Source organism: Condylura cristata, unplaced genomic scaffold (genome assembly GCF_000260355.1).
Source record: "Condylura cristata isolate star-nosed mole 26May11 unplaced genomic scaffold, ConCri1.0 scaffold00011, whole genome shotgun sequence".
Lineage (NCBI taxonomy): Eukaryota > Metazoa > Chordata > Mammalia > Eulipotyphla > Talpidae > Condylura > Condylura cristata.
The window spans coordinates 7,046,687-7,061,820 of NW_004567112.1; the positions used below are offsets into that span (position 1 = coordinate 7,046,687).

General features: G+C 56.3%; 1 protein-coding gene across 2 annotated transcripts; it reads right to left on the minus strand.

The window, feature by feature from the left end:
• Positions 1-4,842: 4,842 nt before the first annotated feature.
• Positions 4,843-11,202, minus strand: EMX2 (empty spiracles homeobox 2). 2 transcript variants are annotated; one of them, XM_004680403.1, is made up of 3 exons: positions 10,489-11,202; positions 8,418-8,602; positions 4,843-6,273 (listed from the first exon to the last, which is right to left on the minus strand). In XM_004680403.1, exons 1-3 carry the CDS (start codon positions 10,895-10,897, stop codon positions 6,106-6,108), a joined length of 762 nt encoding a protein of 253 aa, XP_004680460.1. In that variant the 5' UTR covers positions 10,898-11,202; the 3' UTR covers positions 4,843-6,105. The 2 variants fall into 2 exon arrangements, with proteins under 2 accessions (XP_004680460.1, XP_012578978.1); XM_012723524.1 differs by lacking the exon at positions 8,418-8,602 and having other exon boundaries at positions 5,865-6,273; positions 10,489-10,897.
• Positions 11,203-15,134: the final 3,932 nt, after the last annotated feature.

The following is a 15,134-nucleotide window of genomic DNA, read 5'->3' on the forward strand; positions in this document are numbered from 1 at the left end:
CTGCACCCCCTTCCAGTCTTGGGCAACTCATCCCAGGCACCTCCCCACTGCCCTCAGGGGAGGCCTGGGCCTTCCCAGGACCTGCACTCTGCCTTTCCCGGGGCATTGTGCCAGAGGGCAACTAACTAATGGCCATGGAGGAGAAGAGAGGCACAGGCACTGTGAGATTGTGCAGGCTGAGGGGAGGTGAGGTGGAAAGGTGGTGGGACCTGCACTTCCTCCTTCATCCGTCACTGAAAGGTCAGGCGACTCCCACCTCCTGGGCAGGTCAAGAACATTCTCTTTTATCCCCCGGACCTGTGAGGGGGAAGAGGGTGCTGGCACCACAGAGTGCCCACTAGTGCCTGGGGAGGAGACTGCTCTCCCTGAGGTAGGTTGGGAAGCGAGGTAAGTGAACTGGACTCCAGAAGAAAGGCAGGAAGGCAGACCTGAGACCTTCGCAGCCCATGGCCCACGCCTGGGAACTTGGGGAGGTGAGAAGTCCCGACAGTGCATGCAGGAGGAAAGATGTGGGCCCTGTCTACAGGTGGAGGCGTGAGGTGAGGTGATGAGGACGGAAGAGAGCCTCCAGGATCTGGCCGGACCCTGGAGAAACAGCCTCTGAGCATGGAGCATCCTGCATGTGGGCACGATCTTTGTTGGGCTCTGGCGCCCCCTCGGAGGACTGTGCCGCCCTTACCCCACCTGGACTCCTGTCAGGAGCTCCAGGAACCCCTACTCTCCCTCAGGGCAACAGGCACTAATGAACAAAAGGCCAATTAGACACTGGGGTGCGGCTGATGAATGGACCTTTCGCTTTCAAGCGTGGCACCGCCTCGGGTTTCCTGGCATACAGGGTCTCGCCTGGAGAAGCAGCCTCCCCCAGAGGGGTCATGGCTGGGGTCAGCAGGTTCTCAAAACTCCCACTTCCCCCTCTGCAGGGCTGCTAAGCAATCGGCACCGGCACCGATTTAGATGTTGAGCCCCAAAACCAGGCATGGGGGAGCCCTGTCTGAACACTCTAGGACCCTTTCCTCTCACACCTGATTCTTTGGGTGGCACCCAGGTAAATCAAAGGCTGATGGCTGGAATAATAAAGGCAGTGAGGGAAATGCACTGTTGCAAAATAAGGTGGTTGCCTGCCAAAGTCCAGGCTGAGTGGGGCAGCTCAGGGCATGACCCAGGCTGTGCTTCCCCTCCAGGCTCACACAGGCATAACCCAGACGTGGCACGCAGGTGCCCAGCTGGGAAGCCATCTCGGAGCCCACCCCAGGAAACACTCTAGGGAGTCCAGCCTGCCCCGCCCTCTAAGAGCCACACTGTTACACACTGCAGTCCACACTGCAGCCCAGCGCCCGAGGCGCTCCGTAGCCGGCTTCTATACCTTTGCGGTCACAGTCTAGCTGCACCTTCCTGCCCTAACTCAATTCATCCCGGAGACAGAAGGAAAGCTGGGCGCTATGACACTCCATCTACGCAAGTCGCTGGCCTCCACGGTACCAACACAGTGGCAGCGAGCACAATTAGCACCTTCACATCCTGCGGATAGTCCTGGCTCAGACAGTTACAGCACCCCGCAAACACAACTGGTTTGCAGACAACTCATATACTCAACTGACACAGCACAGCCTCTCACCCAAACTCACACCCACAACCTCCTTTCCACTTGCAGCTTCCCACAAGCCAGCAGCAGCCCAGTCCAGCCCAGCCCGGACCGCCTCCCCCACCCATCACCACCACCAGCAAGTGGGGCCCTGAGCCAGGCCTTTGAGCCCTCAAAGTCCCTCCCCAATCGGCCTGGGTTTCCCAGACTTTGTTTCCTGAGACTCGAGGCAGGGATGGGGAGGAGTCGAGGTTTCCAAGGCCTTGAGCAGGCCCGAGCCCCCTTTCTGCCTGGCCCGCTTGTCGTGGTTCTCCGCCTGCCACAATCCGCCCCTCGCACAAAAGTGGCCCGGCAGGTTCCAGGCCGCCGCCAACACTCTGCTCCAGCTCTGCTCGACTGCCAGGAGCAGAGTCGGACGAGGGAGCTGGAGGGCACTAGACACCCAGACAAGAGGCAGAAACAGGTAACTCGGAAAGCCCTGAGTTTCTGAGTTTCTGGGGACTTGAAACCTACCCCCCAACCCTCTGACCCACCTGCTCAGGGGGTCCCTGGGCTGCGCAAAGGAACGATCCCAAGGGAAGAACAGCACGTGCATCTCTCAGGAAGCAGACGGTCCTCTTGTATTTTACATTCGATTTGACCGCTCTGGGAAACCCACACTGAAAACCCACTTTCTCATCTCCTTAAATCCACTTGGCACAGGGGATGCACAGGGAAGACCCATAAGTAATCAAGGAAACAGGGCTTGGATCAAAGGTGTAACCTAAATCCCCATTCGGGATAACCAGCAAGACACAAGGTGACACGTTCGTAAGCGGCTGGCCACAGGCAGGGGAGAAGACAGAATCGGGGGACCCCATACCCACAGGGTCCTGCCAGGGGCAGCCAGGCCTGGCACCCCTGGGCCATGAGAAAAAACACAGACCTGGGCCAGGCAGCTCCCACGCACCCTGCCCACAGGGCTCCAGCCCAGATGGCTGCCCGGCAAAGGGGCGCCGATGCCTGGCACACGCGCACGCACCCGGCCGGCGCCCCGCGCCCAGATAGTCATCGTGGGGTGGCATCTCGCAAATATTTATATTCCTCAGCGCCACGGCAGCCTCGTCCACATTAGACGCTCTAATCCTGCCACTTTAAATAGATGAATTAATAAAGCAAACGAGGAGCTAATAAGCTGACTGTCCTGCCTTTTCGAGGCGGGGGAACGACTGGAAAGTGCGCCAAATTTGTTTGCAGTGGATCAAGGCGAGCCGCCTCTGCTTCACTTTCTTTATCTTAATTCCAACTTGAAAAGATATAATTATCTAGTTTGAACAGAGCTGCTATCAAATCCTTCTTTGGGCCGGGAAGGGGGGCGTTGGAGTGGATTGCGGCTCTCTGAGCCGCTCGGTGCAGCCTGAGATAGCGCGTAATGAAGATGTGGAGGCCCGAGATACAAAGGGCATTAACCTCATTAGCATGAAACCTTTTCTTCTTACCATTGTGGGACCCTTTCAGCCGCCTAATCCCCCCTATTTTCAAAGCTTGGTTTGTAATAAAGCTTTTAGGTTTTTTTTTTTCAAAGCTAATAGTATTCTCTGATGATTTTATTGCTTACACTATATAGAACTTTTACCCAAAAAATCTTCATCACCTCCCCTTTTCTTGTACTTAAAACATAGCATAAGGATGCTGCAGAAATAAGCCTTTTATCAAGCTGAGAACTTTTTCTTTTTTTTTCCTGGAAAGGTCCATCTGAATTTTAACAGGTCTATGCTTCAAGTGTGAGGCTTTCTGGGTTTGGGGAAGTGGGAGGAAGGAAAACGGAACTTTTTTAGGGAGTGCTTTTTTTAGGGTGGCTTCACCACAAAGCACTCAGAGCAGCACAGGTCCTGGAGGGCTCGAGGCCCGGGCAGCTGAAACCCCTCTTGAGTTTCCAGGACCCTGGGGGCAGCCCCTGCCCCCTCCAGAGGCAAGCCTGTGTCTCCCCGATTGACCCCTCTCACCCAGCATCTTCCTCCAGCCAAGGCTCTCCCACAACACACACCTTCGCAGAAGAGCCAGTGGTGCAAAATCCAGCCATGAACAGCCAGGGTTCTCCGGAGGAAGAGAGGTGGAGAAAAAAGGAAAGACAGGCAGACATAAAGGGGGGCGGGGAAAGAGGGAGAGAACAAGGATGAATTCTACTTTGGAAGAGAGAAGAGGAAAAAAGAAAGAAAAATTTCCATAGTACCCTATAGTCCTCACACGTGCACGGAATGTCTAATCTTAACTTTCCAAGGCAGGATGTTAACAAAGCTTGTATTTTTGCCCTGCATTGTAACTTGGCCTTATCACAGTGTAAAGGGTGGGGAGATTGTCCTAAATTGTGTCCAGGCAGCCCCCCTGGATCCGTGGATTAAGAGATTAAAGGAGACCACTGGGTAAGGCCTCCTCTTTCCCCTTCATATTCCTGGTATGATAATTGCTTAAACTGATTTGCACTTTCACAAAAGCTCGCAGGACGCTTTGTAGCTCGAACAGAACAGACGAGGTTTCTCTATCAATGGAAATAAAACTGATTAATGCAGCCTATCAGGATAAGAAGCAAATGAAGCATGCAAAAACAACCTCGTACCCCAGAAGGGGGAAGGGGGGAGCTAAGTTTCCTCCAAGACTGGTTACAACTTTTTCTTTAATGTTAAAATCGAGAGTCGAAGGCTTCTCAGAATGCTTGCCTTATAAGGCTGCTGAGGCCCTTGGGCTCACCTTCTCGCCTTCAGCATACCGGGGTCAGAACGGGAAAGGAGGAAGGAAGGAATGGAAGGAGGGGAGGGCAGGAGAGGAAGAGAGGGAAGGAGGGAAGAAGGAAGAGTGGAGAGAGAAACTTCTTATTTGGGGTTTGAAGTCAGAAACAGTTGCCTGCTAAGTGTTTTCCCAAATCCTTGGGGAATATTCTTCAGTGCATAACTATGTCCAGATTTAAAAAAAAAAAAAAAAAACAAAAACTAGAGTTTGAGAAGCGTTTTAAACCTGAAATTCAAACTAAATTCCTTCAGTAGGCTTTGTGATGGACAAGATTGGAAAATTTATTTCCCTTCCCTTTTCGAAAAGATTTTTTCCTAATCCTCTCCCCTTTCCACCCTCATCTCTCTTTAAAATATCCAAGAATCCAACAATCTGTCCCTTTTGCGGGTGGGGTGGCCAGATTTCTTGAGCTTTGGGGTGGGAGGGAGATCATATTCAAATGGTAGATACTTTAAAAAAAATTTTTTCACTTCAATTTCCCAAGACAACTACTCTGAGTGCATATTGATAAATCTTTATTGACAAAATATTGACATTGACATACTTCTTGGAAGTATATAGTGTGTTAGAATTCTAACAAATTAACACAAAACACAAAAATATTTACATTCTGGTATAGAAGACATTAAGGAAGCATTTGTCACTCTCTTTAGTAAGTCTATGATCTTGGAATAGAAACTCAGTGCTTGAAAACTTACCACCTTGTCCTTCCCACATTTCACCCCCGCTAACTACAGTCCTTCAGGTTTCGCAGTAGATAGATTTCAAGTTTGGAATGGCCTTTACCATGAATGGTTGAACTGGGCCAATATCTCAACCACTCAAAGGAGAAGTTTAAGCCTCACGATGTTCTTAGGAAAGGGAATGTCCAAGAAATATCAGTTTATGGGTTTTTCCAGCACAAATCCTGACTCCACTTGTGGGCACCCTCCCCCCGCCACCCCCCAGCCCCCCAACCTGCTCCCCATTTCTCCATAAGAGGACCACTATCGCTGAGCCTACTTCATTTAGCTTTCACAATCACTTTGACGTCAGAAGGTATCAAAAATTGTTTACAGACTGCACATTTCTCAAAAAAAAATCAAAAGCAAAAGCACACAGAACCTGTCTTTAAAAGGAAAAGAAAATTACAATTCGTTTTCTGTCATTAGACACCATTCACCCAACAACTGCTACATGCATTTCAAGTTTTTGAACAGGTGTGGGATGGGGCTGGAGATGGAATTCGATTGTTATTATTACTAATTCTTTTTAAAGATGGGGAAACACTGTGAAGTGCAAAAAGAAATTAAAAGTCCTGTGCCTGGTTGGGTTCTTTCTTTTATCATCATATTAGCATCAATTTTTAAAAATCGGACTGTGATAAACGGAATACCTGCTAATCACCTCTTCTCCGGTCTGCTGTTTGACTGACAGTTCCCCTTGCCAGAGTGCCTTCCGCTCGGCCACTTGCATCTCTCTCTCTCTCTCTCTCTCTCTCTCTCTCTGCCTCCCTCTGTCTCTCTCTCACTCAGCTGCCTCTTTAGACCAGGGTTGCACGTCGACGAGGAGCCGTCCTCTGCCATCTTGGCGCCGCGGGCCGCGCCCCTGGCTCTCGCAGCCCAAAGTCCGCGACCGCTTTGGCGTTCTCCCTCTCCTTTCTCCGCGAATGTGTGTGTGCTGTTTGGTTTGGTTTGGTAATTTTTTTCCTTCTCCTCCTCTCTCTATCTCTGTTTTCGCTCCGTGTTGTCCGTGTCTGGAGGGTTCGGTTTGTGCTTTTAATCATCTGAGGTCACATCTATTTCCTCGGGACTTGCCTGCTTGGTAGCGATTCTCCACCGGTTAATATGATGTGTCCCTTTCTTCTTCTGTTGCGAATCTGAGCCTTCCTCCTCCAGCTTCTGTCTTTTGAACTTCGTCCTTCGGTTCTGAAACCATACTTTTACCTGCCGGCAAGAGGCAAAGGGGTGCGTTAATTCCTCCACAGCGCCCTCCTCCCTCTTCCTCCCCAGCCTGGCCCAGAGGCAGCCTGAGACCCGGCCAGCTCTCTACCCTAAGGCCCAGTCTGACTCCCATGGGGAAGCTGAGTTCCTTAGTGTGTGGCAAGTGGAAGCCTGGCTCCCTGCCTTTCTGAGTCTCCCTGGGGTGCCTTTCCCCAGGCCGGCAGCCACGAGCACACAGCGCCCCTTTTCACCTTGCTTGCATCCCACTAAGAGCAAAAGTCTTACAAAGAATGGGCAATCCTGATGACAAAAAATTGGAAAGGAGGAAAAAATGTGAACAGGCATCTCCCCAGTCCTCTCTACCTTGCCAGTGCAGGAAAGACCTCGTTCCAAGCTGCGACAGCTTCCTGCATGGCCCAAAGTACTTTTTTGCTTCTGTCTCCCCAGTGTGGCCTAAATATAGGGCCTTCTGCACAGGGCCTGAGCCCTGGGCAGGTAGTTAGAGTTTGCCTGAGCTCCCCCCATCCCTGCCGGGACAGTAGCAGGTGAGCGCAGCCAGGCATGGGGGTGCAGGAGGAAGCCAAGGGGGTGGCGGGATTCAGGGACTTGGCTCTACCTTCGCACTAGGAAAAGAGTCTAAAAGTGAAAGCTTCTGAAAGACGATGGGGAAAGGGAAAATGACAGAAACTATGAACAGAAGAGAGGGAGAACCCTGTCTTTCCTCCTCTAACCAGTCCCAGGCCAGGTCAGAGCCAAGCTCCCACCCAGTGGCTTCAGATCCCACCAGGGTGGGGCCCGTGGCTGGGCCTCCTCAGAGCGGTTGCGCCTGGTCTAGGGAGCCCTGCACAAGACTGCTGCAACTGAGACATCCCCCTGGAGAAGCTGGACAGTGGTCCCCTTCGGCAACCAGACTGTTACACAGTCCAAGCTTCCCAGCAGCCAGGTAAGGGTGAGAGAAACGGTGACTGCACCTCGAGGGCCGGGGCCTGACCTTCCAGACAGCAGCACCCCGGGCCCCAGAGGCGCTCCTCAGCAGTCCCTCCTTCGAGGCGGCGGCCCGGGTTCCAGCGCGCTCCCTCCGAATGCCTAGTCCCCAAAAGTGCCCCAAGAAAAAACCGAGCTGGAACAAGGCTGAGTTTAATTTGCTTTGAGTTTGCTAATTGAGGGGGAGGACGGTTCATTTCTCTCCGGCGCTCGCCCAAGGCGCCCGTCGGTGCGCTCGGGGCTTGACACGCACACAAAGACTCCAGGCAGCGTGGGCAGCGAGGCGGACAAAGACCACCGCCGCCTCGGCTACCCAGGAGAAATCAGCGAGGCCGCGCCTTGTGCCGGGCCCCGCACCAACCCGCGAGGCACTCCTCGGTTTTGTCCTGGGGTGCGTTTTAAAACAAAAGCCTCGACCTCTTTGCGCCTCCCAGAAAAAAGTGTTACAACTTAATCTGCCCGAAAACGCTACAGTTTGCCGGGAACTTTGACCCGGGCGCGGCTCCGGGTACAGTAGCGCCTACTGTAGCCCTAAGCGTCCTCCTGGCCTCAGGGGCAGGCCGCCCCGACCGTCTCAGAGCCCCGTGGCGCAGGAAGGGTCTGTCCCTCGAGGCAATTCCTCTCCGTAGCTTTCAAGCTCTGTATCTCTGATTTCCCCTCGCACCCAGGATGCCCAGTCTCCCGCCTGAATCTCTGACCCCCTCACGGGGAGTAACTGGAGCCGACCGGTGTGAACCCTGGGCCCGCAGGCGCGTGGAATCGCCCCTTCACCTACTCCCAGCCCTCTCCAGCCTTCAATCCCAAACGCTCACGGCACCTGGCTGTGCGGCTCTCCCCTTTTCTGGACCCCAGCCGAGTAGCCAAAGTCACACCAAAAGTCTCACCAAAAGTGCAGAGGTGTCTTAGCCAGGAGCTGTAACTCATGCCCAGCCGGGCAGAAGGAGCCATGGGCCCATCCCTCTAGAGCCTGGGGTGGGCAGCGCCGAGAGTCCCTTGCTGGAGCCCAAGGAAGCCGGGCACCTCCAAACTTAGACATCCTGAGCCCAGGCGTGGAACCAGCCCCCTCGCGCTTTGCCGAAGGCCTCTCTGAGCTCCACACTCGTGTGCCAGATGCGCAAGTCCAGAGATTTGGGATGGGGTCGCCGCTCCTGGTCCCTGCTCACCTGAGTTTCCGTGAGGCTGAGGCTGTGCGCCAGCTGCTTCCTCTCGGCGCCCACCACGTAATGGTTCTTCTCGAAAGCGTGTTCCAGCCTCAAAAGCTGGGATGGGGAAAAGGCGGTTCGGATCCGCTTCGGCTTTCGGGCCAGCGCGTTGTGCAAAAGAAAGCTCTCCGGACTTGTGTCGTTCCCTGCGGGGGACACACCAGAAGGCCCGTTAGAGAAAGCCGTCCGGGCCGGGCGGCGCGCTGGCTTCTTCCGAGCCGGGCTGCCCCGGCATGGCGCTCGGGGCCTTCTCCCGGCCCGCTGGGCTCCGCGCGCCAGTCAGCGGCCCTCGCACGGTGCGCGAGGACACCGGCCCAGCAGTCAGCCCTGGAGCGCCAGGCCATACCCACCCCGCAGCTGTCCCCGCGGGGCAGATCCCCAGGCTGCCGACCTCCGCGGGCTTCGCAGTCGCGCTGGCGCCACAGAGCTCGTCACCTCCGCGCTGGGCGCGCGGGGCAGAGGAAGGGGCAGCGGAGCCAGATCGGTGATTGGCGCCCAAGGCCCAAAGACGCTGCTTTCTCGGCTTTCTAACCTCTCGGGGAACTTTGACCCTGGGGTAGAGAGGTGGCGAGCCGCCGCGCAGTTTTCTCCAGGACTTATTTTTAAATTATTCGCCTTTCCCCTCCTCTGGGCTGCAGAGGTTGCGGCCGGGCCACGACCGAAATCGCTTCGTTTCTGCCGCCGCTGCCGCCCGGGGCCCCGGTTCTCCTGCTGCCCGGCTCCAAGAGAACTGGGAGACGCGAGGGAAGGGATCGAAAGCCGGAGGTTACCGGGCTTTGGGCACCCCGTGGGACTGTGCGCGACCCGGAAGATCCCCGCGACTCTGGGCCGAGCGCGCGGCCCGAGCGCAAGCCAGGCAGAGGACGAGTAAAGGGAGCCCAAAAGTTTGCGAGCAGAGCCAGAGTTTCGGGTTCACTCCCTAAGGGTGGGAAATCGATTCACCAAAAACCCAAACAAAGAAAAACAAACCGACAGCTGGGGCGGGAACCTAGGCAAATCTCGCCCTGGAATAGAGGAGAAAGGTTGTTTTTGTTTTGTTTTTAATTGGGGGGGGGGTGTGTGGTGGACATCTTCCCGAGTCTGGCTTCTGGCAGGAATGCAAAGGGTTAAGGAATGGACAAGCCTCCAAGTATTGATCGACTGCCGCCGGAGGTAGGTCCCTTCCCGGCTCTGATCCCCAAACTAATTACTCGCCCCATTTTCTGGAGTTTTAACATTCCTCCCACCCCCACCCAGAGGGGGGAAAAAGCAGTTTTTTTAATAGCAAGAAAATAACACTCAAATAGATCTCCTCCTGCCTGTCTCCCGACCCTATCCATTTCTTCTAAAGGGAAAATATAACCCAAAACAAAAACAAAACCAGACGGAACCTGCCTTCCCGCCGCGCCGATCGGCGCCCGGGCGGAGCAGGTCGTGGCGAGAGTACCGAGCCCCGAAGTTTCTACCCGCGCGGGTTCCCGCCCCTTCCTGGTCCTCCAAAATAAAGCAAAATAAAAACAGAGGAAGAACAGAAAAAGCACAGCCTCTAGACTTTTCTCGGGGACGTAGAGGTGCCCTCGCCGCCCAAAGAGGGTTCAGAAACTGAGCAGCCGCGGGTCTGAGCGGAAGGGACGCGGACCGGGTGGCGAGTCGGGGCGAACTCCGTCGGAGGGGCACCCCGCAGCCCGGCCCAGCCGCCGCCCCTCCAGCCAGGGCCCGAGGGCATCGCCGGGGAGACCGAAAGCCGCGGCACCCCGTGGGCCCCGCGACGCCGAGCCGGCGGAGCCAGCTAGTCCCGACCCGAGCGCGTTCGGGGACAACTTCTCCTCAGCGTCCCTCTGTCGGGGTCAAGCGGCCCCTGGCCAGTGCCCGGAGCAGCTGCCGTTCGGGGAGTGAGGACCGCCGCGGAGCCCGGCCCTCGCCGCCGAGTTTGCGGTCCCAGCGCGCGGCTCCGCGGAAAGTCCACCCGGGCCTCCCTCGCCGACGCCCACCCGAGCAGGCCGAGGGCGGTGCGGGCTTTCGCGCGGCGGCAGCCCCGCGACGTGGCACCTACCTTGGAAGCGGTGGCCCAGATACCGGTAGCGGTGGATGAGCCAGGGATAGAAGGTGGACGGGTCCCGCTGCTGCGAGGCGAAGAGGGGGTGTGGCGAGTGCGAGGAAGGCAGGGGGTGGGCGGCCAGGGCGTGCGGCGGCGGCACCGGGTGCACTGGCACGGCGGGGTTGGGCGGGTGCGAGACCGCCTCGGCGAACACCAAGTCCGGGTTGGAGTAGACGCCCCTGCCGGCGGCGGCGGCGGCGGCGGCCGAGTGGAAGCCGTTGAGGAACGGGTTTATGGGGCTGGAGTTGGCGTAGCTGAGCGCCGCGGGGCGGATGGGGTCCTCGGAGCGGGAGGCGGGCAGGGGACTGTCCTTGGCCACCAGCGACTCGATGGTGAAGCAGCGCTTGGGCGCCGGCTGGAACATGCTGCGCCGAGGAGCGCGCGCCCGGGGCTCCCCGCTCCGGCGACCGCGGCGCGCTGCCTTCGCCGCCCGCTGCCCGCGGCGAGGACCGACGAGAATTGGGGACTTGTTTGTTTGGGGTGGGGGTGGGGGGAGGAAAGGAAGAAAGAAAGGAAAGGAAAGGAAAGGAAAAAGGAAAGGAGGGGGAGGGGGAGGGAGCGGTAACGCGGAGGGTCCCGAGAATCTTGCACCAAACGCGCCCAACCTGGAGAGAGGGGGAAAAATCCTTCCAGAAGAATTTGCAGGCGTGGATTGGGGTAATTTTTTTTTTTTTTGCGAGATGGCGTGGGGGGATCGGAGTTAGAGGCAGGGAGGAGAGGGGGGGAAAGTTTCTCGGGGGAGGCAAAAAAAAGTTTTCTCTCCTCTGTAAAAGGCGGGCAGGGCGCCCTAAATCCAAGGACAATCCATGGAAGTGTTCGCTTCTTCACAAGTTGTGCAAACGATTTGTTAGTTCATGAGCCTAATTAGTGCGGGGATCACATAAACAGCTTCCTCCGAAGCCTGGTAAATGGCTTGATGATTGGTCGCTATTACTCGCCCTGAGGTGGAAGGGGGGAGACTCTTTAAAGTGCGTCAGAGGGAGGCGAGCGCCTGGGAACCCGGAGGCCTGGATCCGGGCCGAGAGTGGAACGGAGTCGGCGCCGCCGCCTGGGCCGAGCCTCCAGCGGCCGCCCGCCGGCCGCCCGGTCGCTCCGCGCCTTCGCCCCGCGCTCCTAGCTCACTGGCTCCCGCGGCGCCCGCGGCGTCTCCTCCTCGCTCGCCTCCTCCTCTTCTTCAGCTGCTTCTCCTCCTCCTCTTCCTCCTTCTCCTCCTCCTCCTCTTCCTCCTCCTCTTTCCCCACCTCCTCCCCCTCCGCCAGCGCCTCCTCCTCCTCCGCCAGCACCACTCCCTCCGGGGCACCCCTGTCCCTGCAGAATCCCGGCCGGCGCCGCCTCCGCCGCGGCCCCCGGGATCCTGAACCTGCTGCGCCCGCGCTGGTGGGGCGGCGGGACAGACAGACGCGCAGATTCCTCAGGCCGCGAGCTCCGCCACCGCTGCCCCCCGCGGCGGGCGTCGGGGGAGCTGGGATCGCCCCGGGAGCTGCGCGAGGGTAAGCGGGCCGGGGTTGGTGCCGGGACAGCGCTGACGGAGCGCGGGGTGGTAGCTGTTCCCACCCCCAGCGATCTCCCGGCGGTCTCCTAGGTGAGGAGGGCGCCTGGGGGTGGGGGGTCCTCCGGCTCCTCGGAGCCCGGCAGTCTCGGGGTCGCGGGGTTCGCGATCCTTGGCCCAGCTGGGCGGTTTACCAGTTCAGGACGGGGTCGACGACCCCTGCCGGGGGCTGTGGGCTTCCGACTTGCCCGGTTCTGGTCCCGCGGGCTTGTGCTTTCTCGGCCCGAAAGGGTGCTCACCTTCTTCCCCCAAACAGCTCCCTCCGTAATCTCTGGGACCCGGAGTCCAAGGTCAGGGGAGAGACGGGTGTGGTGCTGCTACTATATTTCCGTTGTCGTTATTATATTTGTCAGCTGTCATTGTTATTATCGTTATCGTTATCATTACTACTACTACTACTACTATTATTCTTCTGCCATCTGTCGTCCCAGGAGCGGGTTGCTGGGCAAACCCAGGACTCGCAACTGGGGACTGCAGGTCGTGTCTCCCGGTCCCGGGCCTTGTCCGCATTTTCAAGCTCGCCTTCGGTTTTGGGATGATTTTAGGGCCCAGTTCCCTCGTCCCGATTGGCTCAGGCCGAGGCATAATTATGATCACATCCCCCAGGCTGCTGGCGCTGCTCTCTGTTTATTGGTGGTTAAAGATCTATTATCTATTCATCAGCCGCCTCTTTTTTTTTCCTTTTTGCCAATTACATTCTTCTAAAGTGAAGGACCAGCAGGTATTTTGCACGTTTACAATTAAAAAAATCTGGCGTCCTTTAAATCTGTTACTCCAGGGCTCATATCATTTCTCCTGTGGATGAAAAAATGCCTGTGTTTGGTGACTAAGTTGCGGTGGGAAGTGGAGGCTGTAACACCTTCACCGTCATCAGTTGGGGCCCCGGGTTTGACGCCCTCCCCCCCCCTTGTTTCCCTCCTCAGGCTCAGGGGTCACCCCTGACCCTCCCTGGTTTCCACTGGTCACAGAAGTTCGTGTCCACTTCCTGATGTCTTTATTCCAGGTTTCAGCTTGTATGTGGGAATAACCAAGACAGGAGATGAGTTAGGGGCATGTTTTCTGAGGTTATCTGATGCCTGGCATAGTGAGGGGCGGGAGACCCTCTCTGCCCCTCTCCACGCCTCTAGGCACACACTTAGTCACCTTCATCCAGTCTTTCAGCCACAGGTGTGGGCCTGGCTTCACCTGTGCCCAGAGGGGACAGCCTCTGCCTCAGGCTGCGGAGCTCTGATGCCACACTGGGCAGGGTGCAGCCAGCTTTTTACCCTTAGTGGGCTCCTGTGTCCTTACTCCCTCTAGATGGGGGAGGTCTTCTTTTTACCAGGCCAAAGGTTAGAGAGTGCTCAACGACAGCTTCTTGGGGAGAGTGGGTATATTTGAAGATGCACCTCGCTGGCACTTGAGCCATGGACCTCCAGTTTGGAAATTCTCCCTCAGTAAGACCGTAGGGACAGGGCCTGGCCTTGCTGACGTAGGTGGGGAATTTGAAGCCACCAGCTAAGCTGGGGGTCCTTTGGCTGTGCCAGCCAGAGAGCCTGAGAATGGGGGTGGGTAGGGGGTTGAGCCCTGCATTTTCTAAGCCAGAAAGAAACAAACTCTCGATTTAGATAAGATGCAGATCCCAGATCTTGGAGCAAGAGGGAAATGGCTTCCTTCTCTTGGAAGGCTCCCAAATTGCTTTCAAGCAGGGCCCTCCAAAATGGACCTGAGAGTCTGGATCAAAACCTGGAGGCTCTAGGAACCCTGCCTTGGCACAGGGTGGGGAATGACCTCCCATTGCATGACTGGTTTTGGTGATCCTGACTGGAGGATGATGATCTTGAGGCAAGGAAGGTGGGACACAGGCCCCCACTGTATCTGACACACAAGGATACTTCCCTTTTTTAAAACTCAGTCTCGACTGCTACGGTGTATGTTCCCTCTGAACCCTTTTCCCCTTTTAGACTAGGATTCAGCCGGTATCCCCTAAGGACCTGCCAGTCCACCCATGCTGGAGGCAGATACTTTGGGCCGCCAGAGACGCCAGGCTGTCCCCTGCCAGGCAACATCCTCTGCAAAACACAACCTTTGCTGACTGCCCTTCAATGACTAGGTTTGCCCCTCGGCCTCTGGTATGCCTGGCAGGCCAGGGCAAGGTTGGGGTGCCCTCCTGGCGGGCGGCAGGGCCTCAGGAGGCCCTCATTGTGTTCCCAGAGGTGGGTCTCCAGTGAGTCAGAGGCTCCCAGAAGTTTCTGGAAGCCTTGTAATCTATGCTAATTCATGCGCTCTGACCTGAGGAGCTTGGGAAGGTTGGAGTTGCCAGGCCAATATGAGGGGAAATTAACTAGAAGAGTGATACATTAACCAGATTGGCTGGTGGAGGCGGCAGGGCGCTGGGTGCTCTGGTCCACACTGGGACCCAGAGCCTCCTTTCTGACTTCTCTGTCTCTGACCCGGAGGGCCGGGCTGCTGCCACTCACTTTATTCACAGTATTGGGCTAAGAACTGGGGCTCTCTGAGTCCCTTTGCTGTCCTTAGCAGGGTGGGTGTTTGGTTAAGTATCTGTGAGTGCAGGTGGGGGGTGAAGGGGTAGGATTTCTGAGGGTCCATTTCAAGCAAGGGGTTCCCTTTCCCCAAGACCCAAGTTGTGTGGTTTGGGCCGAGTAGACGCAGGAATCTCCTTTCTTCTGGGAGACATGACGAAGGTCCAAGTCTTCCATCTGGATCTGTCACTTTCTGAGAGACCGTTGGCAACACCACAGCCTCTTCCCAGCCTCCATTTTGTCATCTGTAAAAATATGGCAATGCTGCCGGCCCAGACAGTGGAGGCTAGGAGGCCAGCCTGTCTGGGGGAGTGATGGAGAGCTTCTGCTTCCTGGTCGTGGCGGTAATTACATGTCTGTGTGCATTTTTCCAAACATAGAACTGTACATGTCCAGGATGAATTCTCCTGTATACACCTTAATGAACCTGCACCCTCCAAAAAAAAGAAAGAAAGAAAGAAAGAAAGAAAGAAAGAAAGAAAGAAAGAAAGAAAGAAAGAAAGAAAGAAAGAAAGAAAGAAAGAAAGAAG